The sequence below is a fragment of the Lissotriton helveticus genome, chromosome 3_1, assembly GCF_964261635.1.
Source record: "Lissotriton helveticus chromosome 3_1, aLisHel1.1, whole genome shotgun sequence".
Lineage (NCBI taxonomy): Eukaryota > Metazoa > Chordata > Amphibia > Caudata > Salamandridae > Lissotriton > Lissotriton helveticus.
Genome location: NC_136061.1, coordinates 1,312,545,939 through 1,312,572,521, shown reverse-complemented (window position 1 = coordinate 1,312,572,521; position 26,583 = coordinate 1,312,545,939). Strand labels below are relative to the sequence as shown.

Here is a 26,583-nt window from a genome sequence, read left to right as displayed (position 1 = left end):
GCTACAGTTTGTGAAAAGTGCATGCTTTTGCTATATTCGCTTATCTTATTGCCATTAGGCTACCTATGTTACTGTACCACATCTCGCTAACCAAACTTGTTTTTATACTGTAACGTGATACTTCAGTTGCTTTTTTTTTTTTTTTAATGTTTATTCCATTTGACATGTTAAAAATCAAAACCAAACTGGCATAGGCAACTGTCAACAAAACCACTCAAAATACTACTCTTGGCAAAAAGTATTTCGCAACAAAATTTGATCTCCAACTGATGTTTTATCTGGGCACTTCTCTTTTATAAAATTTAAACCTATCAAATGTTTTTTTTTTTTTAAACAAAGGTGTAATAATGTTTACTAGCCTGTTTCCAACTCTTATTTGCTCAGATTTAGAGTTAGGTTACGTGTGGAAGCCAGAACTTCAAGTCCGGTTTCTGGGTGTCTCATCTGACCATTTATTCATGAACCCAGTTTTGCAGAGGTCACCGGCATAAATATAGTCTCCAATGCTGCGTTTTTTTTATAGTCATCCCCTTGATTAAAAGTGCATATGAATATGCTGTGTATCATGACTGATATAGCGTATTTCTTGGGTGTGACAATGAGCTGTTCATGCTTAGATACTGTACTTGCTGCTGTTTCCTTGTGACAGTCCGTCCTGACAGCTGTGTTATTATTACCGCCTCCCCTCACCTACCCAGAGTATTTGGCAGGTGGATTGAAATAGTCTATCTGATCCGATCAGTCAACCAATCTGTTGACAATCACAGCGGGTTACATATTGTTAGTTCAAGTTCAAGTTCAGTAATTTGTATAGCGCACTACTCACCCAGAGGGTCTCAAGGCGCTTGGGGGAGGGTGGGTGCATTACTTATCGAATAGCCAGGTTTTTAGCTTCTTTCTAAAGGAGAGGTGGTTCTGTGTAAGGCGGAGGTGAGTGGGGAGAGAATTCCAGGTTTTGGCCGCTAAGTAGGAGAAGGATCTTCCTCCCATGGTGGATCTATTGATGCGCGGAATTGCGGCGAGGGCTTGATTGGATGAGCGTAGTTGGCGGGTGGGTGAGTAGAAGGACAGTCGTTTGTTGAGGCATTCGGGTCCTAGGTCGTAGAGGGCCTTGTGTGCGTGGGTGAGGAGACGGAACGTTACTCTCTTGTTGACGGGAAGCCAGTGGAGATCTTTCAGGTGACCGGAAATGTGGGCTTGACGGGGGATGTTCAGTATGAGTCTGGCTGAGGCGTTTTGGATGCGTTGGAGTTTTTTCTGTAGTTTGGCTGTGGTTCCGGCGTAAAGGGTGTTTCCATGATCTAGTCGGCTAGTGACTAGTGCGTGGGTGACTGTTTTTCTTGTTTCGGTGGGGATCCAGCGGAAGATTTTTTTGAGCATGCGTAGGATGTTGAAGCATGATGATGAAACGGCGTTGACTTGTCTGGTCATTGAGAGGGAGGAGTCTAGGATGAAGCCCAGGTTCCGTGCGTGATCTGTAGGTATGGGTGCTGTGCCCAGAGCCGGTGGCCACCATGAGTCGTCCCATGCAGAGGGGGACGATCCTAAGATGAGGACTTCCGTTTTGTCCGAGTTTAGTTTTAAACGGCTGTTCTTCATCCATTCGGCTACTTCTTTCATTCCTTCGTGTAGATTGGTTTTGGCGGAATTGGGGTCTTTGGTGAGTGAGAGGATCAGTTGGGTGTCGTCTGCGTAGGAGATGATGTTGAGGTTGTGTTGTCGTGCGATGGATGCGAGGGGGCTCATGTAAACGTTGAAGAGGGTGGTACTGAGTGATGATCCTTGTGCTACGCCGCAGATGACTTCGGTGGCCTCTGATTTGAATGGGGAGAGGCGGACTCTGTGTTTTTCCGGCGAGGAACGAGATGATCCAGTCCAACGCTTTTCCTTGTATTCCGACGTTGCTGAGGCGTTGTATGAGGGTGTTATGACAGACTGTGTCGAAGGCGGCGGAGAGGTCAAGTAGGATGAGGGCAACTGATTCTCCGTTGTCCAGTAGCGTTCGGATGTCATCCGTGGCAGCGATGAGGGCGGTTTCGGTGCTGTGTTTGGCTCGAAAGCCAGACTGTGAGGGGTCGAGTGAATTGTTGGATTCAAGGAAGGCGGCGAGCTGGCCATTGACGGCTTTCTCGATGACTTTGGCCGGGAAGGGGAGGAGAGAGATGGGGCGGTAGTTCTTAAGTTCAGAGGGGTCCGCTGTGGGTTTCTTCAGAAGGGCGCTGAGTTCGGCATGTTTCCAGCTTTCTGGGAAGGTAGCGGAGTTGAGGGAGCAGTTGATGACATCGCGGAGATGGGGTGCGATGATGGAGGCTGCTTTGTTGAAAATGTGGTGGGGGCATGGGTCGGTTGGCGATCCTGAGTGGATGGAGTTCATAAGGCGGATGGTGTCTTCAGTAGTGATTGGGTTCCAGGCGCAAGGTTGTGAGAGTGCTGTTTTGGTTCGGAGGTGGGTGGAGTGGGTTGTTCTTCGGACAGGTTTTCAAAGCTGTTATGAATGTCGGCGATTTTGTTGTGGAAGAAAGAGGATAGAGAGTCGCAGAGGTCTTGGGAGGGAGTTATGTCGTTGGTGCTGGCGGTAGGGTTGGTAAATTCTTTGACGATGTTGAATAGTTCCTTGCTGTTTTGGGCGTTGTTGTCGAGTCGATCCTTGAATGCTGATTTCTTGGTGGATCGGATCAATTGGTGGTGTTTGCGGGTGGCGTCCTTGAAGGTGGTCAGGTTGTTAGTGGTTGGGTTTTTTCTCCAGGTTTTCTCGAGAGTACGACAAAACTTCTTGGATTTCTTAAGGTCATCGTTGAACCAGGGGGCCTTTTTGCTACCTTGTTTGATCTGGTGGTTTTTCAAGGGTGCTAATTCGTCAGCGCTGTGGGTGATCCATTGTGTGAGTTTGGTGGCAGCTTGGTTTGGGTCCGATGATATGGCGGGGGGGTTTTGGTTAAGCGATGTGAAGAGTTGGTCGGTCCAGTCCAGTTTCTTCGAGGAAAAGGTTGTGGTGGGATGTGGGTCGTGGTCTTTTTGTAACTGAAGTGAACGCAGCTGTGGTCCGCCCAATGGAGAGCTGTGGTGTGATCGAAGGAGATGTGTTTGCTGGAGGTGAAGATAGGGTCAAGCGTGTGTCCGGCTAAGTGTGTGGGGGTGTCAACAAGTTGTTTGAGTCCGAGATTGGCCAGGTTGTCCAGAAGGGTGGTGGTGTTGCTGTCGTTATTCTTTTCCAGGTGGAAGTTGAGGTCTCCCAGTAAAATGTAGTTCTCGGAGATGAGGGCATGTGGGCTGATGAAGTCAGTGATGTCTTCATTGAATTGTGTGCGGGTTCCTGGTGGTCTGTAGATGAGTGTGCCTCTAAGTGTGGTCCTGGGGTCGGTGTGGATCTGGAAGTGAAGGTGTTCGGCGTTCGCGAGATTATCGTCGGAGCTGGTCGTGATTCGGATGGTGTTCTTATGGGCGATGGCGATGCCTCCTCCTGTTTGGTTGGTGCGGTCTTTTCGAATGATCTTGTAGGTGTCCGGGATGGCTATGGCGATGTCGGGTGCTGATGAGGCATTCATCCATGTTTCTGTAAGGAAGGCGACGTCCGGTGATGTAGTGTCAAGTAAGTCCCAGAGTTCAGTGGCATGTTTGTGGATCGATCGGGTGTTCAACAGGATACACTTCAGGTGGTTAGAGTCGGAGTTGTGTTTGGAGGGGGAGGATTTGGCATGGGTCCTGATGCAGGCGAACTTGCAGGAGTGGCAGGCGAATGGTCCGTGGGTGTGTCCTGGGGTAGCTACGCAGCATTGTGTGGTGCGTCCGGGATTAAGGGCAAGGAGAGTAGCGGCGTCATATGTTAAGTGAGTGGAGTGGGTTTTGCGAGGGCCAGGGGGTCTGGCGCTGGGCGCGGTCCAGGCGCGGACGGGCGTAGACGGGCTTACCTTTGGCGCACCTTCGGCGCGCATGGGGCGCGATCGCTGCGCGTGGACGCTGCGCGTAAAGGTGTCTGTCATATGTAGATAGTGTAGGGGGGAGGGGCGAGGGAGGAGCAGCTGGGAGGCGGGAGCGGGGTGGAGAGGGCGGGCTCAGAGTCACAACAACAACAAAAATGGCGGCAGAAGCGAAACCGGAACCGATTGGGGGAACTAAACAAATAACGCTGTGGGCAGAGAGGCACTAACGAAATAAGGCACTACTAATTTATTCTATCTGGCAATGCGAGCGCTAGTCAGGGCAAAGCGGGCAATTGATAAAGGCAGGGTAATACAGTCAAGCAATGCGAGAGGGCACAGTACAGTACAACAAACTGGGCAGCAGAGCAGCACAACGATACCCAGGCAGCACAGCGATAACCACGAGAGACCAGGGGCCGTGGGGAGCGACCGCTTCTGATACAGTCAGGACGGTATAGTCATACGTAAAACTATATATAGTACGGTTAGGTATAGTCATAAGTAAAACTTTGACATTTTAGCCCTTGGCAATTTCAATGGAAGGGGTCCTGGATATTGAACCATCAAAAGTGACTTATCTGCATGACTATTTTCAGATAGTTTTTAATTGTAGCCCTGCTAAGCTGCTATTTTTATGAGAAAAGCAACACATTGTTATTGTGAAAGCTATGCTAAAGCTTTGTTTTTCTTTAAGGTGAAAAAGGAGTGGGAAGAAGCAGAGCACCAAGCTAAGAACTTGCCAAAAGCTGAAAGACAAACTCTTATCCAGGTAATTGTATTGCATAGCTCTGGCATGTAACACACAGCACTTATCGAAACAGTCCTACTAACCAAACCGTCTTTGCTCCTTCAAAGAAACATGGCTACAGATCGCACTGTTAGGTCTCCCCTATAACAGCGCATGTGTAGGCACATGCGATCACGAGTGCAAGAGAAATCGTTTTGCAGCAAGGTGCTTGAAACTCGTCCTTTGCTTACCATTCATGGGCTTCATTGCCACTTTCATTTGCTAACTCCAAATTGGGCAGTGCCTGCCGTCTTCACTTCCGCTTCTTTCACCTGAAGCATGGACTAAGCACTAATTGCTTCATTTTGATTAAGTGCCTTTCGCTGCTGGCTGTGTGACTGAGGTACTATTTTTATTTTTTACTATCTTCACTCGTCTTACTTGTTGCTTCTTCCCTCCCATCCCTTGTCCGCCTTGTCAGTTGAATCTTCCCTCCCAGCCCTACTCCCCTTTGTCAGTGTTGCTTCTTCCCAACTGATCCACACCCTCCAGCTATCTGTGTTGCCCCTTCACTGCTGACCCCCACCCTCTTTCCTCCCACCCTCCCTTTTTGTGTTGTCTCTTATGTCTGTGTTGCCTCTTCTCTCCCACCCACCCTTTGTCTGTGTTGCCTCTTCCCTCCCACCCACCCTTTGTCTGTGTTGCCTCTTCCCTCCCACCCACCCTTTGTCTGTGTTGCCTCTTCCCTCCACCCTCTTCTTGTCCATGTCGACTCTTAGTTGTCCGCATTTGCCTCTTCCATTCCATCCCCCTGTTTTCTGTTTTGCCCCCTTACCTCCTAAGGGGAAAAAAAGCACTATGAAGCGGCCCAGCGCTCGCTATGTCAAACCTCTTTTTTTTTTTTTTTTCTTTTTTTCAGCTTCCCCCATTTCCATGTCAAAAGTACTTTCTATTTTTTTTATACCCTTGCTATGCAGCAGCCGCTCTGCTCTACAACATGGCTAAAAGACATTGACAAACACCTTAAGCTCTCACATAGGTGAGCCATATTGGGTTTGCCAGTGCTAATTTTCTTTCTGGAATGCAGTGCATCGCTCATCATTTATTTATTTTATTTTATTTATTCAAAGTTTTATATAGCGCGAACAAGATCCTTACAGATATCAGAGCGCTTCACAAAGACAGGGTAGGGACAGTAGGGCTGAACAGAGATAATGGAAGCAGTATAATAGTCACTAACATGGTAGGATAATAATAACATGCATAAATCCTATCAATATACAATCAGGTAAACAAGTAATATAAGATGACACAAGTCATTGATCCCACTACAGAGGTGTTCAGGTACACCTTGGGTGTGTGGATGGCTTATACCAATGTTTTAGTATAGAGAGAACACTGAGTGGGGGCATCGGGAGAGTGAATCAGTAAACCAGCGTGTATCATATATTGGTCGGTAATAAGAGAGTAGCGTAGTAGTGACCCTATCAAGTAGAAGTATAGTGCCAAAGGACAGGTGAACAGTGATACAGAGCAATGCAGAGTCTCTGATCCAGCACCTATAAGGTTCAGGAGATCTTGGCCAGAAGGATGTTTTTCACCTCTTTCTTGAAGATTGCAGTGGAGGAGATAAGCCTGGTTTCAGGAGGGAGCGCATTCCAGATCCTGGGTGCCATTCCTGAGAAGGAGCGCTTGTATGTTTTTTCCTTCCGGAATCTACGAGGTTTCAGGAGTAGGTTTTTTGTACTTCTATTGGATCTCGAACCTCCTGATATAGACAACTTTTGAGCCAGGTAGTTGGGTGCATTGTGGTGCACGGCCGAGTGTGTCATAACTGCAATTTTTAGCTGTATTCTGGCTTCAAAAGGCAGCCATTTTAGGGACTTTAAGTCTGGGGATATATGCGAATGTTTTCTTGAGCCAGTAATGAGTCTCGCGGCAGCGTTCAGGGAGGCTCTTAAGGGTGCTGTTGTGGATAGCGGGAGTCCGCTGAGGGCCACAATTCCGTAGTCTATTCGAGGGATGACTAAAGCTTGTACAGCAGTTTGGAAGCCTTCGGCAGGGAGGAAGGGTTTAATTTTCCTCAGTGTGTTGATTTGGAAATTAGCTGCTTTTGTGGCTTTGCTAACGTGCTGCTGCATGTCGAGCTTGGCGTCGAGTGTGATGCCTAGGGATTTCGCCGAATCGACTATGGTAGGTTGGACATTGAGTGCTGTTAGGTTATTGAGCCAGGTTTGGGTGGTGGAAATTTTCGCCGGGGGTGAGATGAGTAGGAACTCAGTTTTCAGAGCATTTAGTTTGAGGTGATTATCGGCCAGCCAAGATTGAGTGTTAATAAGCGTGGAATTCAGATGTTTGATATCTTCTGGGGATTGTAGCTTTAGGTAAAGTTGTGTGTCGTCGGCGTACATATGGAATTGGACATTGGAAGCATGGAGCAAGGTGGCGAGCGGTTCCATGACGAGGTTGAACAGTGTGGGGGAAAGGGAGGATCCTTGTGGAACACCTAGATCTGCAGGCACAGGTGTAGATAGCACATTGTCGATCTTGAACTTCTGAGACCTGTTGTGAAGGAAGGACGAAAACCATTTGAGAACAGAACCATCATGTTCTGAGAGAGTGTGTATAGTGTTAAAGCAGCTTTGTGGCCACTCCGTATATGAACCTTGTGTACATAATCAACGTAAACTACTCTTGAGAAACCAAAATATGTAACTGGAAAATTCTGATTCTTGTTGTATTATGATACCAGAAGCGTAACATGATCATCTTTTTATGGTAGGAGATATGGCCTAACGTCCAGAGCTGCTGACTGGAACTGGGGAACTAGATTTGAGTCTCTTCATCTGCTCAAAGATCCTGTGTTTCTGGAAAAATCACTTAAACTTACGGTGCTTAAACAAAAGTTAATATGACTTTGGATAATGTAATTTAGTGCTCACGAAAAGCTCTCTAATAGCTTTGGGCCTGGTTTGAGCTATATAAAACGGTACAAAATAATATACAATGAAATCACAAATAACTAAATGGTAGCAGGCCGCTTTAATCCAACAGTGTTTGATCTATGCACCATTAGGTCACTAGTCTAGGACAATTTCTCAAAGCCGCTTGATTGCACCTGACAAGGTTTTCCCATTGAATCAATCAGGCCTATTGCCTTGATCATAGGTGTGTCACCATAACCGACTTCGTCCTGCCTTATTTAGCATAAGATTTCTTACAAGGCCAAAAACAGAAAGTGCAATAAAAGCACTATCGATTTAAGCACACATTCTGCCCAATTAAATGCTGTTCTCAGAGAAATCAACGTGTGGGCAGAGCTAAAGTCCCTCTTTAAGTAGTACTTCAACAAGCTCTTTTTCTGTTGATTGTTTGCTCATAAAAGATGTCGTAATCAAGCCAGGCCTATCATTGGTGAATAACATTTGTGGCTGATGAAGTGCTTCAAAAAGGTAGTTACAAATGTACTGTGTGGCATTGTGTATCCCCTTAAAATTCCTTACATCGCCTACCAATGCTCTTGTAGTGCATTTTCATTCTCCCTACCCGTGCAATATACGTTGTAGATTATGCAGTGCATGTATCCTGAAAAGACAAGTGTAGTAAGGATGTATGAGGCTATTGCTTTCCATTATGCAAACAGATGGGAAATCTGGGATGTAAGATTTCCGAGTTTAAGGGAGTACCATCTCAAGGTTTCTTAAGCACAGGGTCAGCAGTGTTATTTGCCACGGCCTCCAGGGACAGGCTGCCGGGGTGGTGTTCTGGCTTGGTCTCACGTTGCCCTTGTGCAATGCCCAGTTCGGTTGTACTGGATCTATGACCTGGCAGCGGTTGTGAAGCAGGCTGCCACTGGGCATCCAAATTTAAAAATCATTCCTATTTAGTTATCTAAATTGACCCATTATCTGCGAACTTGGAACGAATCTTGGAAGGCCTGTCGAGGTTGCATGGACAGAAGATTTCTAATGTGTTTAAGAGGGGAGAAGTAGGGACTGTTGAGCTGTTTTCCTCTGGCAGAAGGCACATTAGCAGGGGAGCTTGTTCTTAAGAGATAAATGGGCTGCATGCACAAAATTTCCTTATGTTCCTCACACAAAATCCTCTTCATATACCCAGATGAAATTGCATACTCACCACTGCCCAGTGCTCTAACCCATTCACACTCTCGCCTGCTCATCTTGGAGTGGACCCTTCTTTGCTATTGATCGCTGCACGTGATTCCTGATCAATGATGCATTAGGGCAAATGGAAGAAAAGTCCCCCATTTGTGAGTTACAAATAAGAGACCGAGAAGTAAAGCGAATTTTGAGCCAGGCCATCTGATGTCACTGAGAATGTGTCACTAGCAGAGTAGCCAGACTTGGTGTGAGAAGGTGTTTGGTTAAAGCAATCTGTTAAAAGCATGCGAGGCTCCTTCTTGAAATACTGATAATTGTGGCAGTTGACTGACCTGATGATTCTTTGTCTTTTCAGCATTTCCAAGCTAGGGTGGAATCCCTGGAGAAGGAAGCAGCAAGCGAGAAGCAACAACTAGTGGAGACTCACCTGGCTCGTGTAGAGGCAATGCTGAACGACCGCCGTAGCATTGCATTGGAGAATTACCGTGCTGCACTGCAGTCCGATCCTCCACGGGTATACCAGTTGTACCTCATTCTGTAGGGCAACACTTTTCTGAGTACCTTGCCATGTGTTGTTAAAATCCTGGTGAAATGGCCCGGCTTTTTTATTTTATTATTTTCACACGTTGACTGACTAAAATGCCGATCCTGACTCTTAGAAAATAACAGTGATTCCATAAAGTGTTGAGATTTATTTTAAAGATGGTTAAACCTGCATGTACATCTTTTACAACACACTTGGGGGAAACTGACTAGAGTTCTACACTGACGTTTCGGATTGGGACTAGGTTAGAATGGATTTAAGTGGCCTCTTTTTTGGTTTGTAGAAAGCATGTAATATTTTATATTTTTATTGTTTTGTTAAGGCCATTTGTATTGCATATTCCCACAATTTGTATGGTTAGAATTACGTTAGAATCATTATGGTTTATGCTTCTCGTTGACTGGACTCCAAGTGCTCTTTTGGTATTGTACTTGGGTATGCTCTCTACTGTTTAGATGTGTCACATTGAGTAATGGCAGGCTCCGTTGGAATAGACGAAACATTTCTACGCTGGCTTTCAGCTGCTTATTATTAACTGCACCACAATTTTCAGTGATGAGAACTGGTGGCTCCTTTCACATCAATTTGTCTATAAAAACACACATTTGGTCATTAGGATACAGTGGAATTCTGACCCCCATTCTCCTGGTTACACAGAAAACCTCTTGACCACTAAAAGACATGCTCTGCATACTGTCAACCTTTCTGGTAGTTAATGGTATGGTTTCTTGTCGAGCTAGGTGATGGACTTAAGTGCTAGAAACTTCAAATTCCCCATTTTACACGACTTCTTCAAAAAGGCATCAGGACACACTTTTTAAGCAGACAACTGGCCCCTAGGTGTCCTACGAATCAAGGTCGTCAAATCAGGCCTCTTTTCTTTTATGATGGTGATTTGTTTTAGTCTGTGATGCCAGCAATTTGTTATTGAATCTCGGATACAAATGTCTTTCTACTTGGTTATAATTCTTAAAGATATTTCAAGTTTAGTCCCAATCTTTAAATGCTGATAAAGATGTTTTGGCGTTGGTGAAACTGATAATTTTTTTTCTCTCTAGCCTCATCGTATCTTGCAAGCCCTGAAGCGATATGTGCGTGTTGAGTATAAAGACCGTCTCCACACTGTCCGCCATTACCAACATGTCCTAGCTGTAGACCCGGAAAAGGCAGCACAAATGAAATCTCAGGTACTTAAAGCATTGCTTTACAGACATATTTGGTAACCTCGTGAGTGCTATTTGCTGCTTATGGGCTGCTGCTCTGAAGACTTTGTATCCAAAGGTGGAGTTGCACTCTGTTCAGAGGTGTGATCCTGCTCTACCATGGCAGTTCCTTGTTGTACATGGAGTTTAAAGTAGTTCTTACAACCAGTATTTTTGTTGTTTCTTCAGTCGTGATGCACAGCCAGTATAGCTTTTGATATTAATGTTCAGTCAACTGATCAAAACGTATTGGGAGCAAACTTTCCAAACCCAATTTGTTTTGAAATATAATTGTTAGAACTAATTTAAATGTATTTAACACGAGTGAAACTATTAAGATCCACATAAACAACAAACAGACCAGTTACCAGCTTAGCTGAGGAGCAGGATGTCGGAGAATTGTTAGTATTTGTAATACTACTTTTATTCTTTTATGTTAAGGAGTCAATGGAATTGTTTTTTATTAGCAAACAAAAAAGTCTGAAAGCTGTTGGACACACGTCTATCTATTGGCAATGATGACTGGGCTAGACAGATGCTCACATTTCTGAATGTTATTGATGAACTTAATGAGCATACGCTCTGTTTCTTTGGTGTTAAGCCGAGCATGTTAACTTATGTCGGAGATCAGCTGTGTCGAGGCTGTGAATAAATATAGTTTGATCAGCAGTTTGCCCTGAATCTTAAATATACCTGTTTTAGCATGGGTGTGAAAACCCACACAGAGCTGAAATAGTTGCTAATGTGGTGTTACGTAGGCATGACAATGAATGCTTCCTGAGTCATCTGGATCTTTCTGTGCTCACTGCGTAGCTAGCTGTGATGTTAAAGATCAAGTCAGCAAAGACTACCATACTCGACTAGTAGCTAGCTCTTATTAAGGTCTATAACCAACCAACACTCTCAGCCTACCTAAACTGATGGCCTAATTTTTGCTCATGACATTAACTTTGTTGGAGAAGACGGGAGAGTGTTGAGCTATCGACCTCAATTGCCATTTAGTGTGCATGTCCAAGCAGGACCATGAGATTTAACTGCCTTTATCGTTCAGCCTGCTTGTCAGGCTCAGTCAGTGAGAGGAAATTGGGATGAACAGCTGCCAATCAGCCAGTAGTTGTTCCTGTGGCCTGGTTGCGCATCTCATGCCAGAAGGTTCCTGTGCCCAATCAATGCATATTAAAAGGTTCCATAGCGCATTCTGGCATTGGTGGGTCTTTTGGCAGTAGATGACAGTGGGATTCTTGAAGTAAATAATACCATTTGAAATGGGACATTTACACACTAGGGACATTGTAGAAATGCTGGCAGTGACTAGCATAAGCTCATTTGCAATAACTAAAAATAGAAAGATGTTTATGGAAAAAATACACTGGGGCAGACTGACAAGCAAATCAAGCCTAATATAGCAGTGGACATGTGATCCATAGGCTCCTGCTCCAGCCGTGGCCTGTTTGATGCAACTTTGTGTTAGCTGCTGCCATCCAGCAGCATCTAGGGATGTAGTTGCCAGTGAAGGCCCCCAATACAAAGTATAAAGAAAGGGACGATGGTGTAGACCGGGTGCTTGAATCATGGGTAACTAGAGAGGTGCAACATAGTGCCAGCCAGAGTGGCTGCGGCCCAACACAGGCTGCAATAACTCATCATCAAAGTATTTTAGGAAAAAGGATTGTTTTTTGAGATCTTTACAACTTCAGGAGTGATACTCTATGACTAGAAATTGATCAATAATCAAGAGGTTTTTACTCTTACAGGTTCATAACATCATAGGCCAACACGTATTTCACAACCTGTCGCTTCATCAGGGCCAAAAATATATATTTTGCAAATGCTATTAGTAAGGCACAGTATTGATGAGAATAATATGTTCGAGGCATATGAGCTGCAGATCATATGCTTATGCATAGATCTCCATCTAGTGTTGGGTCCGGATGTTTGCACTTTGTTTATGTTCGAAGAAGTCTTTCCAGTCACGAGGTAGGCGACTCCTCCTTTGAGTGATAGTGTGCATGGGCATCGACTCCATCCTTAGAAAGTTTTTTTCCACCATTGGGTTCGGATGTGTATTGCTGCGCTCCGTTCCGGTACTATTTTCGGACCCCTTTCGCGCGCAGTCCACTACCCTCAATGGTATTGTTATCGATCGTGGTTCCCCATTCGGCACATATCGTCTCACCTCAGAAAATCTTCGATCGGGAAACTCGTGGCAGGCCGTCGGGCCTACCCGCGCCGTCCGCACTAGCAGTCGATGGAACAGACTCCCTTCAAGTTCTGTCCCGGGTGTCATGCTAAGTTTCCATGCACCGACTTGCACAGAGTGTGCAACCTCTGCTTGTCCTCTAACACGATGAGAACGACTGCGTGTCGATCGTTTTGATTGAAAAAGACACATTGTGACCGTTGGACTCGACGCCGCGAGATGCAACACCAGAGTGGCTCCGCACCGGACATCTTTGGCGAATATTCCGACACTGAACATCAAGCTCAAGGAGCCGAAGAAGAAGAACTGATCTCTGTGTCCAAGGCTGACTCGGACATGGAAGAAGAGGAGCAGGTTACTCCAGGTCAACGTACAGTGAGTAAAGATACCCCTTTGCCCCCTCAACATAAAACAAAGGCTCCAGTCCCTCCTCTGCCCTCGGGCCAAGGTCAGCACTGACAAAGTTTCCGACGCCCCGCCCTCAGGCTTGCACCGAAACACAAAGAGAAGCCTTCTGGCTCGGGCCAGCCACACACTGATGCTGAACCAACACCTTCGGCGCCGAAATACAAGTCCAAGCATGTGTTGGTCACAATACCACCGTTGCCCAAGATTCCCCCTTCAACACTGAAAGGCTCGGAGCCGAAACGTTCCACCCCCAAGGCTCGGAGCCGAAACCTTCGATGCCGAAACCGGCACATAAAGAGAAAGACACTGCCTCTAAAAAGCATCGGCCCGATGTCCCGCCTTCGAATCCGAAGCAGAAAAAACTGGTGATTAACCCTGAAACAGGACATATTCATGCCACTCTTCCAAAAAAAACTGAGAATGGACCTATCAGAGGACTGCCACATTCCTCTCAAAAGAAAGAGTGTGGGTACTAACCCTTCTCCCCTTTATATTCCACCTCCTTCTCCCACTGATCCCAACTTGCTCATCACACCATCAAATTCACCACCACTTTCACCTGACCCACAGGATGAAGGGGATGGGGATGAGGATCAGTATAGGCCATAGGACACTGACCCGTGGGAAGATTATCATACAGATCCAAACACAGACCATGACCCTGAATAGTATCCCTCCAGAGCCTCTACACCTGACAACAACATTGGGTACATTGAGCTCCTTAACACCATGGCTGCTAAGGTTTTTCCCGCTGGGTGCTGACAAGTCAGCTCGGCATTAGCACAGGATCAGTGCACTGCATGACGAGCTGACCTTGTCATGAACATGGAACAGGTTAACAGGGCTGCTCAATATCATGGGGTGGAGCTCCATAAGGAGCCTTTAGAAGAGTATTTCCTCTTTGAAACGCTTACTTCTTCCCAAAGAGCTACTCATACCTTACCATTGCTCAAAGGCATGTTAAAACACACGGATGAGGTATTTAAACACCCATGGGCAAGGATAATTGCACCTAGGGTGGTTAAAAAATATAAACCCACTTCCATCGACCTGTTTTACATTAGCAGTCAGCTGCCCTTAGACTCTCGTGTAGTCTCCAACGCTCGTAAGAGAGCTAACTCACAAACCACAGGTGATGCTCCTCCTCCTGATAAGGAATCTAAACTTATTGATACCTCGGGCAAAAGAGTGGTTTCCCAGGCAGCAAATCACTGGCGCATTTCCAACGCTCAAGCTCTGTTGGCTCGCTATGATAGGGCTCATTACAATGAGTTAGAGAAACTCGTACAACATTTACCCGATGAATACAAATCGAAGGCTAATGACCTTATTCAGGAAGGTAAACGTATCAGCAATACATCCATTAGATGTACCCTAGATGCAGGAGACACAGCAGCTCGTGCAGTCAACACCAGTGTACTCTTACGCAGGCCTGCTTGGCTGAGAATATAAGGCTTCAAGCCAGAGGTGCAAACCTCCATCCTTTTTTTTTATTTTTTATAAACACTTTTTTATTGTTGCAGCAGAAGTATCACAAATGAAAAGGTAAGTACACGGACCGGCTTCAACATTCGGCCAATGCCCGTCAGTTATGCAACATTTTCTTGTCTCTAGATTCCCAAGATTTCCCATGAATTAAGTACAAGCGTGGGGTTTCAGCAGAACTCCTAGTAGGTACATAAGAAATGAAACACGTAATCCCCGAAACAGCCACTTCCATGCCCCCCCCCCTCCCCTCAGATCCTTCCCACCCTCTCCCGCCGTATGGTCACCCACTAGTCCTAACTGGGTTATGTAATATGCAAACCTCCATCCTTAACCAGCCATTCGACAAGGAGCATCTTTTTGGCCCAGCTGTTGATACCTCGCTGGAAAAGATGAAAAATGACACTGAGGACGTGAAGTCCATGCAGGCTTTGCTGTTACCTACCAATAGGGATTCCTTTCACGGCTCCTTTTATAGGGGTGGTTCAAAAACGTTGTCCACCGAAAATCCTTCCTCTTACAATGTCAACAACCAATCCCTCTCTTCAAGAGGTTATTTCAGAGGTAATGGTAAGGGAAGAAGCAGAGATAACTCCACACGCACTTCCGCCGCAAACAAACAGGGACTTCCTTCCGCTATCCCCTGATCACTCCACCCTCTCTCTCCCAATTCCTACCTGTCTGGAATTCAATCACCTCAGACAAGTGGGTACTACAAATTATCCAATATGGTTACTGCCTGGCGCTTACAGACACTCCCCCAAATATTCTTCCAAGATCACATGCATGTCACCAGAGCATCTCACCCTCCGAAAACAATAAGTTCTCTCTCTCTCTCTCTCTTGGAAAAACACGCTTTAGAGCCCATTAGAATACCAAGGGAACGGAGTATACGCGCTGTATTTTTTAATTCCCAAAAAGGCCAGCTCTCTCAGGCCTATACTAGACCTCAGAGAACTAAATTTGTACATTCAGTCGACCACTTTCACATGGTCACACTCCAATAGGTGCTCCCACTCCTTCAGCAAGGCGACTTTCTGTCCACTCTGAACTTAAAGGACACCTATTTCCATATTCCCAAGCACCCTGCTCACCAGAAATACCTCAAGTTTGTGGTGGACGGACAACATTATCAATTCAAAATTCTCCCATTCGGAGTAACTACAGCACCCAGGGTCTTTACCAAGTGTCTGGCAGTAGTCCACCTTTAGAGCCATTGCACAAATATGAACTACAATTTCTCTCTTGGTAGGTAGCCTTCCTCATAGCCATCACATCTCTGGGAAGAGTGGGTGAGCTTCAGACATTAACCATAGAAGAGCCATTTTTACAAATACACCAAAACAAAGTGGTTCTAATGACTAACCCCAAATTCTTACCTAAAGTCATTTCTACCTTTCATATCAACCAATCTGGTGAGCTGCCTGTGTTCTTCCCTCAACACGATTCAGTGGCAGAATGTGCTCTTCACACCTTAGATGTCAAAAGAACATTACTATACTACATGGAAAGAACAAAACCTTCCAGGAAAACCAAGCAACTTCTTGTTGCTTTTACTCCACCACATAAAGACAATCCAATATCAAAATCAGGTATTGCAAGGTGTATAGTTAAGTGCATTCAAATATGCTACATTAAAGCTAAACGCACAGTAACAATCCCCCCTAGAGCGCATTCTACACGCAAACTGGGGGCTTCTATGACATTCTTAGGAAATATACCCATAGATGACATCTGCAAAGCTGCAACGTGGTCTACACCACATACATTCACAAAACACTATTGTGTAGATGTGTTAGCAAGACAGCAAGCCAATGTGGGCCAGGCAGTTTTATGTACACTATTTCAGACCCCTGCAACAGCTACAGGTTAACCACCACTTTGGGATATAACTGCTTTGTAGTCTGTGCATAAGCATATGATCTACAGCTCATATGCCTCAAACGGAGAATGCTACTTACCAAGTATGCATCTGTTCTTGACATATAGAGCTGTGGAGTCATATGCGTCCATTCGCCTCCCCGGGTACCTTTACCTGTTGCAGTAACATCTTACTTAGATACAATATACATGGACATCTCTCTTATTACTCTTAGTAACTCCATCATCACCCTTTACGGCAAAACAATCTAAGGTTAGAGTGGATGCCCATGCGCACTATCACCGAAAGGAGGAGTCACCTACCTTGTGACTGGAAAGACATCTTCGAACAAAAACAAAGTGCAAACATCTGGACCCAACACTAGATGGCGATCTATGCATAAGCAAATGACTCTACAGCTCTATATGCCAAGAACAGATGCATACTGGGTAAGTAGCATTTTCCATATGGTCATAAGGAACACGTTAGATCACGGAGAGAAAAGATCACGAAGAAAAGTAAAAATTATCAAAAATAAATAAAAAGGAAAAAACACAGTCCTATATTAAAGTAATCAAAATGATCAAAGTTACATACTTTAAGAAAATTTAAAACCGAACTATACAATTAGAATATATTCAAACACATAAACGCCACAACCCAAAAAGTGACACATGAAAAAATGTGTGAGCGACATGAAAAAAATATTTAATAGGGGAGACATTCTTTATCATTGGTCTATAGGACTTAAAAAGTACAGTAGCACGGAGTGTGTAATCAAACAAGACCGAATACATCCAAGAATAGGTGACGATAGTCCCAAGTTCAACATGTGAAAGAATGGTAATGAACCATTACTTCAAGGGAGGTGAACCTAGGGTATTTGAGAATGCGCAAAAGGAAATTGAAACACATTCTTTCATAATCAGATCATACCTAATATTCGAATCTTTAAACGTTTACATGACGAAAGGAAGATTTAATAGTCTAGGATAACATTTCTGAATCTGTGAAGAGAATGGTAGTGTCAAAAAATAAAACTTTGCATGTCGATACTAGTGGGCAGGACAGATACGAAAAAACACTTCATGATAATATTCTCTCCTAAGTGCAGTATCTTCAATGCCAACAGGTCAATTCCACATTCTTGTCGTATCAAGCATGCAATACAAATTATTGTTTTAGAATTGTTGGAAAAATGTAAAAAAAAACTAAAGTGAAAAATAGGCTACATGTCTAGATTATATGCCCACAAGTATGACACAACTTGCTTTCCTTTCTCAAGCAAACAAATGGATAACATGTCCAAAGTGATGAATTCCTGATATAATCTGTCACTCTAAAGTAACGAGAAATACCATAATCTCAAAGGCGACTGATGCACCATTCACTTAAATCAACAAGTGAAAATCGTCGCTGAAATTATTACAACCATATGGGAAACAGACTGCAGTTTATCAATGTGCTCATATCCCTCATAATAATTATACCAGCCATATTGAGGAAATGTAGTCATCCCATCCCTTGTAATGTTTAAACTGCTTGCCAGTGCATGTCCTAAAAGAAAAGTATACTAGTGCAAACGCTCAACATATGAAAAACACACGCACAGTAATGCACATTTATATATAAACACCTCGAAAAACATTGTATTGTTCTGTGAGCAAGTGTTATTGAACACCAACATTGCTCTGGTCCACAAATGTGTGGGGGGTACATTTCCGACCGTTATGTGTGTAAACAAATGATAAGATAACGGCAGAGGTGAAAATACAACACATGAAGTTCGAGCTCAATGGTGCCACCACCTTTCACATCATTTCGTCAAGGAACCACTCAAATTGTGACGTAGAACATCCTCCATAGCATAGCACTTCTGTATCTACACATCCTAAACTCTTATTAATGCCAGTTTGCGAGATATTAACAGTACCATGGCCGATAGCTGAAGTTGACTGGAGGGGGGGGGGGGGGGCAGGCAGTGTCCTCTCTACACGTGTAGTTTAAAGTTTTAATTTCAAACACCTGTTCTAGGTCGCATGCCCAGAAACAACTGGAACACAACTCTCTTGCCTTATCGGAACTATTTCCGGTTCATTTTAATAAGTTTATTCATGCTTCCTAAAATGAGACTTACTGGGGAGCTACACCATTATAGTTGTAACAAAACTTCTGGGGTTGATCCCCTAAGTTTCTAGCTGAAATACAAATTCATATGATGAAATGTTTAATACAAAAGTGTGGTTTCACAAACCAATGCTAAAACATATGTTTTCAAATGCAAATGTGCTGTGTTCTTGTCCAAGTTTGAACTTTGTAATACTAAGGTCTGGTTTCGCGAACCGATACGAAATGTTATACTTACAAACACTAATGCTGTGTGCTCTCACCTAGATTCAAAATACTCAAGTATATGTCGGTCCGTCGTTCTTTCGTTTGTGTTCCATATGACAGTCTCAAATTGTGTGTAAGATCACCAAAGGGCTTGCCTCCACTTGCACCCAATAGACCTATAAATGTCGTGGTTGTGCTTGATGGATTACTCTTGAATGGGCACTGGTTACAATGAGACCGACATGCCTCATGATTGTTTTATTGTTTATAGAAATACTATCACGTGGGCACTAGTTATTCTTGTTATAAGATGAAAAGAGTGTTTGGTGGCATTATAAAATGACACATGAACACATTCAGAGGTTAGTAACACCAGATATTTAGAAGGAACCTATTGTTATCAGGTGCCAAAACAATCAAGGCAAGCTTGCCTTGGTGTTAAGCCATGGTTGCACAGTGCAAACATTTTGATGCAAATAACAATGTCATGACAAGCTGTACTCACACACATCTCGCACACAAATCATAAAACTGCAGTCACTTTGAATAAGTATCAAATTCAACTGAATGTGTACAGTAAGGAAAACTAGGTTAGTCATCCTAGTAGGTAATGTAATTCATCTTCCCTGTTAAAACCTAATGTAAAAGCTTGGAGTTTAAATGTTCAGAAACTCACTCGCGTAACTTTCTCATGATCTCCAACTCTTCTGTGGAGCTTAATGGTATCAATTGCTACAAAGCGAATACTGTTTAGTTTAGGGCAACATAAAGTGTCCTGTAAGTGTAACAATTTGGGATATTTATCGTTCGGATTATTAAAGGCTCTCAGATATTCCTTCCAGCGTTCTTTTACTGGCCTAATAGTGAAGCCTACGTAGATTTTTTGACAAGCGCAGGTAATCACATACACGCAGAAACAGGGATAGCAATTTATGAAATCCTTAATACTGTTTCTCTCCTAAGTGTTTGTTTAGAAAAGCTAACGATGTCACTTGGGCACAAGATAACCTTCAAAGATTTACCTCTTTGAAAGGTAATCTGGGGGCGTATAATTAGATGTTTATATTTTATTATCTAGTTGCAGAAGATGCCAATGATGAACTAAAACTTTGTGTAGTATGGGACTTTCTTGATTGTATTTGGTAATAAATCTAATGATGCAACTGGTTTGTTGGGTCTTGAGATCTTAGGGATTTACTTAAATTCTTTGCAGCAGATCAACCCTCTTAACAAGTCTGATCTTATTCAATGCTTTCTAAACAATTTGACGAACCATGTTTTAATCTTGCTAGCTTAATTCATACAATCTGAATCTTTACTGCATATTGTCTTGCTCCGTGTAATCCTCCATAAGGAATATTGTGTTTCTGATAAGACGGATGAGCAAAAGTTTGAAGCAAAATACTGTTTACTGATATAGACTTCCTACATATCATACTCATGAGTTTCTGATCTGCAATATATGGTGCAATCTAGAAAATTAATGTCTGCACTGTACTCAATTGTTATTTTGAGAGTTGTGGTTCAAGTTGGAGTGGAAATGTACTATAAATATCAACAATAAATCATAGCCATAATAGCATATTGTTCTCAAAATTAACTGAGAGATCACCACAACTTATTTCATTTTCAAGTTTCCCCATGAATAGGAATGCATACGATGGAGTGAACCGGCAAACCCATCGTGGTCCCACAAGTTTGATGGAATAGGGAATTTTCATAGAAAAAGTTGTTATATAGTGCAAAATCAGTAATTTCTAGTAACATCTTACTATGTGACAATAGGTTTGCTCTTCTGCTACTTAGATAGTATTCCATGCTCTTGATCCCATCTCTATGTGAGATACAAGTATATAAGACTTAACATCCATAGTGACCAGGAACATGTTGTCAATGTTTGTTAGAAAGTCAGTAGAATCTTTTATGTAAGATGGTAAAACCTTAACAAATGGTGCGATGTAAATATCAATGTACTCTAAATAGCCTTTCACAAAGAGAATTGTTACTTGAACTTATTGATCTGCCTTGTGGATTAATTGAATCTTTGTGCACCTTAGTTAAGAAGTAAATTACCAGAGTTCTTGGATTGCAGATAATCAAATAACTGAATTGCTCATCACTTAATAACCCTGAATCTCTCCACTTTACTAAAAGCTTAGTCCGTTCCTTTTATTCATTTTTATCTGAAGTAGGAGTGGCATTTTATAGCAAAGATGGCCTGATAGTTAACACAAAGCTTCTTTATAATAAGCTTCATAGTTTAAAATGCACTCTTTCCAGCTTCATGAATCATGACCTCTTTATTATTCTGCAAGGATGAAATTGCTAATCGCTGCGTTTTTTGTTAAGTTTAGCGATTTACAGTTAAACCTGAAATCGGCTATATCCTGTAAGACGCATCTCTCAAAAATATTTATGGTGTTCATTCCCAAATGTAGGGAAAAGTTTAGATTTAGGCTTCCAGCCACTATCACAGTACATTAAATTCAATGTCTACGTCTGTTGCTGTTGCTTCAAGTATGATGATGCCTGATTCTGATAATAATATCCTCCAAATCTCCAATAGAATGTGTGGAGTGGGGATCATGACATGTTCTCACTGGCTGTTTGCTAGTGTAGTTTCTATGAATTTTTTTAAATTTGTTTTCTTATAAACTTCAATAAGTTAACCTTAAAATGGAAAATGACAATATGTTGAATGGTACAAAGTTTAACCCTTTAATCAAAACATGCATTTCTTAGCGAATAATTCATAAACCGTTAGATTAAATTCTAGATTTAATTATTGTCCTGCTTTGTCTGTAGCCTTGTCTAAACACCCTTGGTGTTTTTCTTCTTCTGTTCCTGTGGTTTCTTCTGATGGTGGGTTTCTGTCATTGTCCTTTCTCGCCAGGGATGCTGCCATCCTTTCTGCATTCTGTGCAGTTCCTCTAAAAAGCTATTGCAATGTGTAGGAAGCTGGTTTTTTGTTGCAGTAACCCCCACCCACACTTTTTGCAAGACTAATGATGCACTTTGACTTGTTGTTCCCTGGGACCCTGCCAATCAGGTTCCTAGGGCCTGTGTTCTTTACCAAAACTGTACCTTCTACCCCGAAGTGACACCTCTCTAGCTAGATGTTAGTCCCTTGTAAAATGTACCATGGGCACCAAGGATACTGTGGCAATGGAAGGCCTCTACGTGCTGCATCACTTAATGTGCCACCCATGGAGGCTCTGTACCTTTACAGATACACACACACACTGCCATTGCATGCTGTTTATTTTGGCGCTGAACAAAGTGAAGAGTCTCCGTGTGTCATGCCTACAACCCACTGCCCTGGCATAGATCAGTCACTCTTCTAGCTGGGTGCCCTATACCAGTGGTGAGGGTACCGGTGCATGAGCCCTGTACCCCTAAAGTGCCTAGACCAATTCTTAGACATTGTAAGTGCAGTAATGCCATTAAGAGTATATGGTGCTGGGAGTTTGTCATTACAAACTCCACAGCACCATTATGGCTTTACTGAATTCTGGGAAGTCTGGGAGCAAACTTCTCAGCACATTAAACCCACACTGATGCCAGTGTGGGATTTAATGAAAAATGCACTTAGAGGGCATCTTAGATGCCCCCTGAAAAACGACCAACCTCTGGTGGGTTTATTGACTGGTACACACCAGCCTGTCACCACAAGGCCAGTTTCTGGACCTCTGGGGTGGGAGCCTTCACTCCCTGAGCCCAGAAACAAAGCGTTTCCTGGGCGAAGGTGGTCACACCTCTCCCAGGCAAGGAAGAGCGATCTGTGGCAGGGGAGCTTCAAAGGACTTGCTGACTTTGTAATTCTACCCCCAGCATCTCCTGCTATCAGTAGCAAGCAGCCTTCCTGTCTCCCATCCTTTTCGGCGGGAAGACAGGGGGGAAAAATTAGCACAGCCCAGAAGGTGTGCCCACCTCTGCCAACCCCACCGCTCAGGTGGGGGAGACGAGGTGAAGCCCCTCTTCAGTGCCCGCCATCTTGCAGATGGCAGGCACTCTCCAATCAGGATTAGGGATTGTTTCCACTCCCCCACGGTGGGGGGGGGGGGGGCACACGAAGGGTGTAGTCACCTTGAGGTCAGTAGCTAATTGGCTACTAACCTGGAGACCCCCTAAAACGCCCTCTAAATACAGTATTTAGGGGGTAGCCCTGAACCAAAAAGGCAGATTTCCGCAACCTACGAAGAAGGACGAAAGAAGACGCCCAGCAGAGGAGACTGCAGGGAAGAATTGACTTGTACCCAGCCCTACCGGCCAATCTGCAGTATCCAGAGATTCTGAGCCAAAAGTAGTCTTATCCTGCGGCCAGCGACCTCCAGAACCCTGGGAAGATTGACTGCCTTCAGCAAAGACGGATCTCCTGTGAACAACAGCTCTGTGAAAAAGAAACTCGCAAGACAGACTCTGAGCCTGCTGAGGACAAAGAAACCTGAAACCTGGAACCACCCGTCGCCTACCGCCCGAGTTCGAGTGGCCGACCAGTCCCAGCAAAGTCCCCAGCACCCCAGAGTCCTAGGCCACCGTGGGTTGACCCCTTCCAGGACTCCCGACACTGCCTGAAGCCTTTACACAGAGATCCCCCACCCCCTCCCCCAAATGCGAGTGGCCCCGTGTTAGACCTGGCATCCTTGGCATGGTTTCCCCTGACTTTTTGCCTCTACCTCCTGTATTTTTGACACAGTGCTGGATTTAGTTTTTACTGGTATTAGATGCTTTGGGCATTTTGCCACTGCTGATCGGTGCCAAAGTGCAAGTGTTCCCTGTGTAAAATTGATATTGTGATTGGTTATCCATAATTGGCATATTTGTTTTACCAGTAGGTCCCTAGTAGAGTGCACTGAGTGTGCCAGAGCTTGTAATTCAAATGCTACTAGTGGGCTTGCAGCACTGATTGTGCCACCCACATGAGTAGCGCTGTAAAGAGGTCTCAGGCCTCAGAATTTCATAACACATCTTTTAGGAAGGATGGTTTTTAAATTCTGTGTTTGAAATTAGCACTTTTTAGAAAGCGGCTAATTTCTTCTTCAACCTTTTTGTGTGCCTCTGCCTGTTTGTGGATTGACTGTCTGGTTTGAGAGTGACAGGGGTTGGGGTGGCACTAGGAGTCTGGTCGAGTCAGCACTAGGCTGAATAGACCTATCTGCATTGGGAGTGGTGGGAGGAGTAGCACTTGGGCCTGAATAGGGCTGTGCCCGCCTTCCACAATGCGGTCTCCACCTCCTGCGGTGTGTCTGATGGCCCTGGCCCACACTCACAAAGGAAGAAGTTCAAGGGGTACCTGTCGCCAAAGAGAACAGCTGAAGAGACTGAGGAGGAGTACTGCCCTTGCTGTGTGTCTGGGGTTGTCCTACAGTTTGCTGTTTCTACTGAGGAGAGGACCAAGGGACTTTGCTTTGTGCTGTGTCCTCTGCATTGAGAAGGACTTTGCTGTGTCCATCTAAAGCAAAAACAACAGTTGATGGACAGAATGCAGACCAATGTCATGCATTAACCCCAGTACAGAGATCTGGGCCTAAATCCATCCTTTTTTTGCTCACCATGCCATTCCAATTTGAACCGAGCCATATGCAAATCAGTCTTGACCCTCTGCCTCATGGGAACTGTCCAGCCCGAACTGCCAAGCCAGGTCCTCTATGGACTGGAATCAAGCATCCTAGGACCGGTTTCGGGGCTTCATCCCTCTTTAGCCAGGATAGCTTGATTCCAGTGACATGGAGAGCACTGGACCCCATCGGGGCATACCTGTCCCACTCAGGGTGACCAATGCAAAAACAACAGTTGATGGACAGAATGAAGAACCATGTCATACATTCACCCCAGTACAGAGATCTGGGCCTAAATCCATCGTTTTTTTACTCACCATGCCATTCCAGTTTGATCCCAGCCATATGCAAATCAGTCTTGACCCTGTGCCTCATGGGAACAGTCCAGCCCGAACTGCCAAGCCAGGTCCTCCCTGGACTGGAAAAAAGCATCCTAGGACCGGTTTCGGGGTTTCATCCCTCTTCAGCCAGGATAGCTTGATTCCAGTGGCATGTCCATCTGAAGAACAGTCTCCAAGTGCGTGAGAAGAGCTGGCCTCCTGTTTCTGATGTCCCAGACACAAAAGGACTTCACCCACAGCTTCCCTAAACGTACCTGCTGGGAGTTCCAGTCTGCCAGGAGGGCCTGTAACTGTCTTTGATGTCTTTTTGCTGTTGGGAGCTGGAAGCGCGACGAGAGAAAAGCGTGACGCTGCCGCAGCAGCTGCTGTCGCATCATCGAGGAAGCGTGCCGCCGCTGATCGCCGTCGCATCACTGGAGAATCGTGCCACCGCCACAGAGGGTGCTGTCGCATCACCGGAGAAGCGTGTTGCTGGGCCATCGCATCGCTGAGGAAGCGCGCCGCCGCCTATCGCCGCCGCAACACTGCAAAAGCGTGTCACCGTCGCCGAGTGTGTCGTTACATCACCGGAGAAGCGTGTCGCAGGGCCTGTCGCGGCTCAGGATTCCACCGAGTTCGCTGCACGGCCATTGGGCGTGCACGCATCGCCTCCACATTGTCGCATCACAACAGACACCATTTTGTCGCATCTCACCGGATCGTCGTAACGCATAGAGGCGCCATATTGTCGCATCGGAACCGGGGCGCAGGAAGAATAGACTTATCGCCTTCTCTGCGCCCCTTTAGTTTTTTTTTACGTTACGCATCCCAGGTACTTTGAGACTAAAGTGTCTCATTTATCATCTACAAGTTTATTTTAGCAACAACCCTTTTTAACAGCACTCTACTAAGTATCGGTATGTTGGATTTTTGTTGTTTTGGTCTTGTTTGGTTTAGATAAAAATATTTTATTTTTCTAAACTGGTGTGATGTCCATTTGTGGTGTTTTCACAGGGTTACTGTGATTGTTGGTACAAATACTTTATACATTGCCTTTGGGATAAGCCTGTCTGCTCGTGCTAAGCTACCAAGGGGTGAGCAGGGGTTATCTAAAGTGTGTATACCCCTACCCTGACTAGAAGCAAGGATCCCTACTTGGTCAAAGGTTCCCATTCTAATGTGTGCCGACAACACGCTTATTATCTCAAAGACACCTAGTGAATTACAGCGTGCATTGTCTCTGTTTGAAGACTTCTGCAACCTTAGAGGGCTAAATATAAGTGCAGATAAAACCAAACTCATGATTTTTTAATAGAAGTCAATCATTTAGGGGCAAAAGTATCATGGAGGGTGCACCAATAGAGCAAGTTGATGCCTTTACATACTTAGGCATCACCTTAGAGAAAAAGATGATATGGAGGCCCCACATCGAAGGAATGTTGTTAAAACATAGACAACTAGTAAGTAAAGAATTTAGCTCATCTCTGACTAAACCAATAGGTCCTGTATTACAGATTTATAGTGCAAAGGTGGTTAGCTCAGTCTTGTATGGCTCGGAGCTTTGCGGGTTTGGAATTCTGACACAGCTTCTGCTGAAAATAAGTTCCTACAAACTATCACCAACATCCCCAAAATCACCCCTTCTCTCCCACTGCTTAGTGACATGGGAAGGTATTCATTGGTTGATCTAGCTAGGCTTCGTCCCATATTATACTGGCTTAGAATATGGAGTACCCCTGAGCTGTCCACCTATGCAAGCAGTCTTAGGAATGTTTTAGAGGCTGGCCGCTTCCACAAAATAGGCTGGCTCTGAGACCTCCAAGGGGCTCTGCTCTGTCGACGATGGGCCTGACCAATTTGTAGGACAATCCATCTAATCTGCAGTCTCAACCCAAAGAAGCAT

The 26,583-nt window shown here is 44.5% G+C and overlaps 1 protein-coding gene across 12 annotated transcripts in view; it reads left to right on the top strand.

Moving 5' to 3' along the window:
- Window positions 1–26,583, top strand: part of APLP2 (amyloid beta precursor like protein 2) — a 684,051-nt gene that overhangs the window by 468,030 nt on the left and 189,438 nt on the right. For 10 of the 12 annotated variants that reach the window (XM_078681958.1, XM_078681961.1, XM_078681955.1 and 7 more), the window contains 3 exons: window positions 4,615–4,689; window positions 9,124–9,282; window positions 10,371–10,499. In XM_078681958.1, coding sequence (XP_078538084.1) covers window positions 4,615–4,689; window positions 9,124–9,282; window positions 10,371–10,499 — 363 coding nt within the window. The remainder of the gene's footprint in view (window positions 1–4,614; window positions 4,690–9,123; window positions 9,283–10,370; window positions 10,500–26,583) is intronic. The other 2 variants (XM_078681963.1, XM_078681952.1) reach the window with 1 other exon arrangement.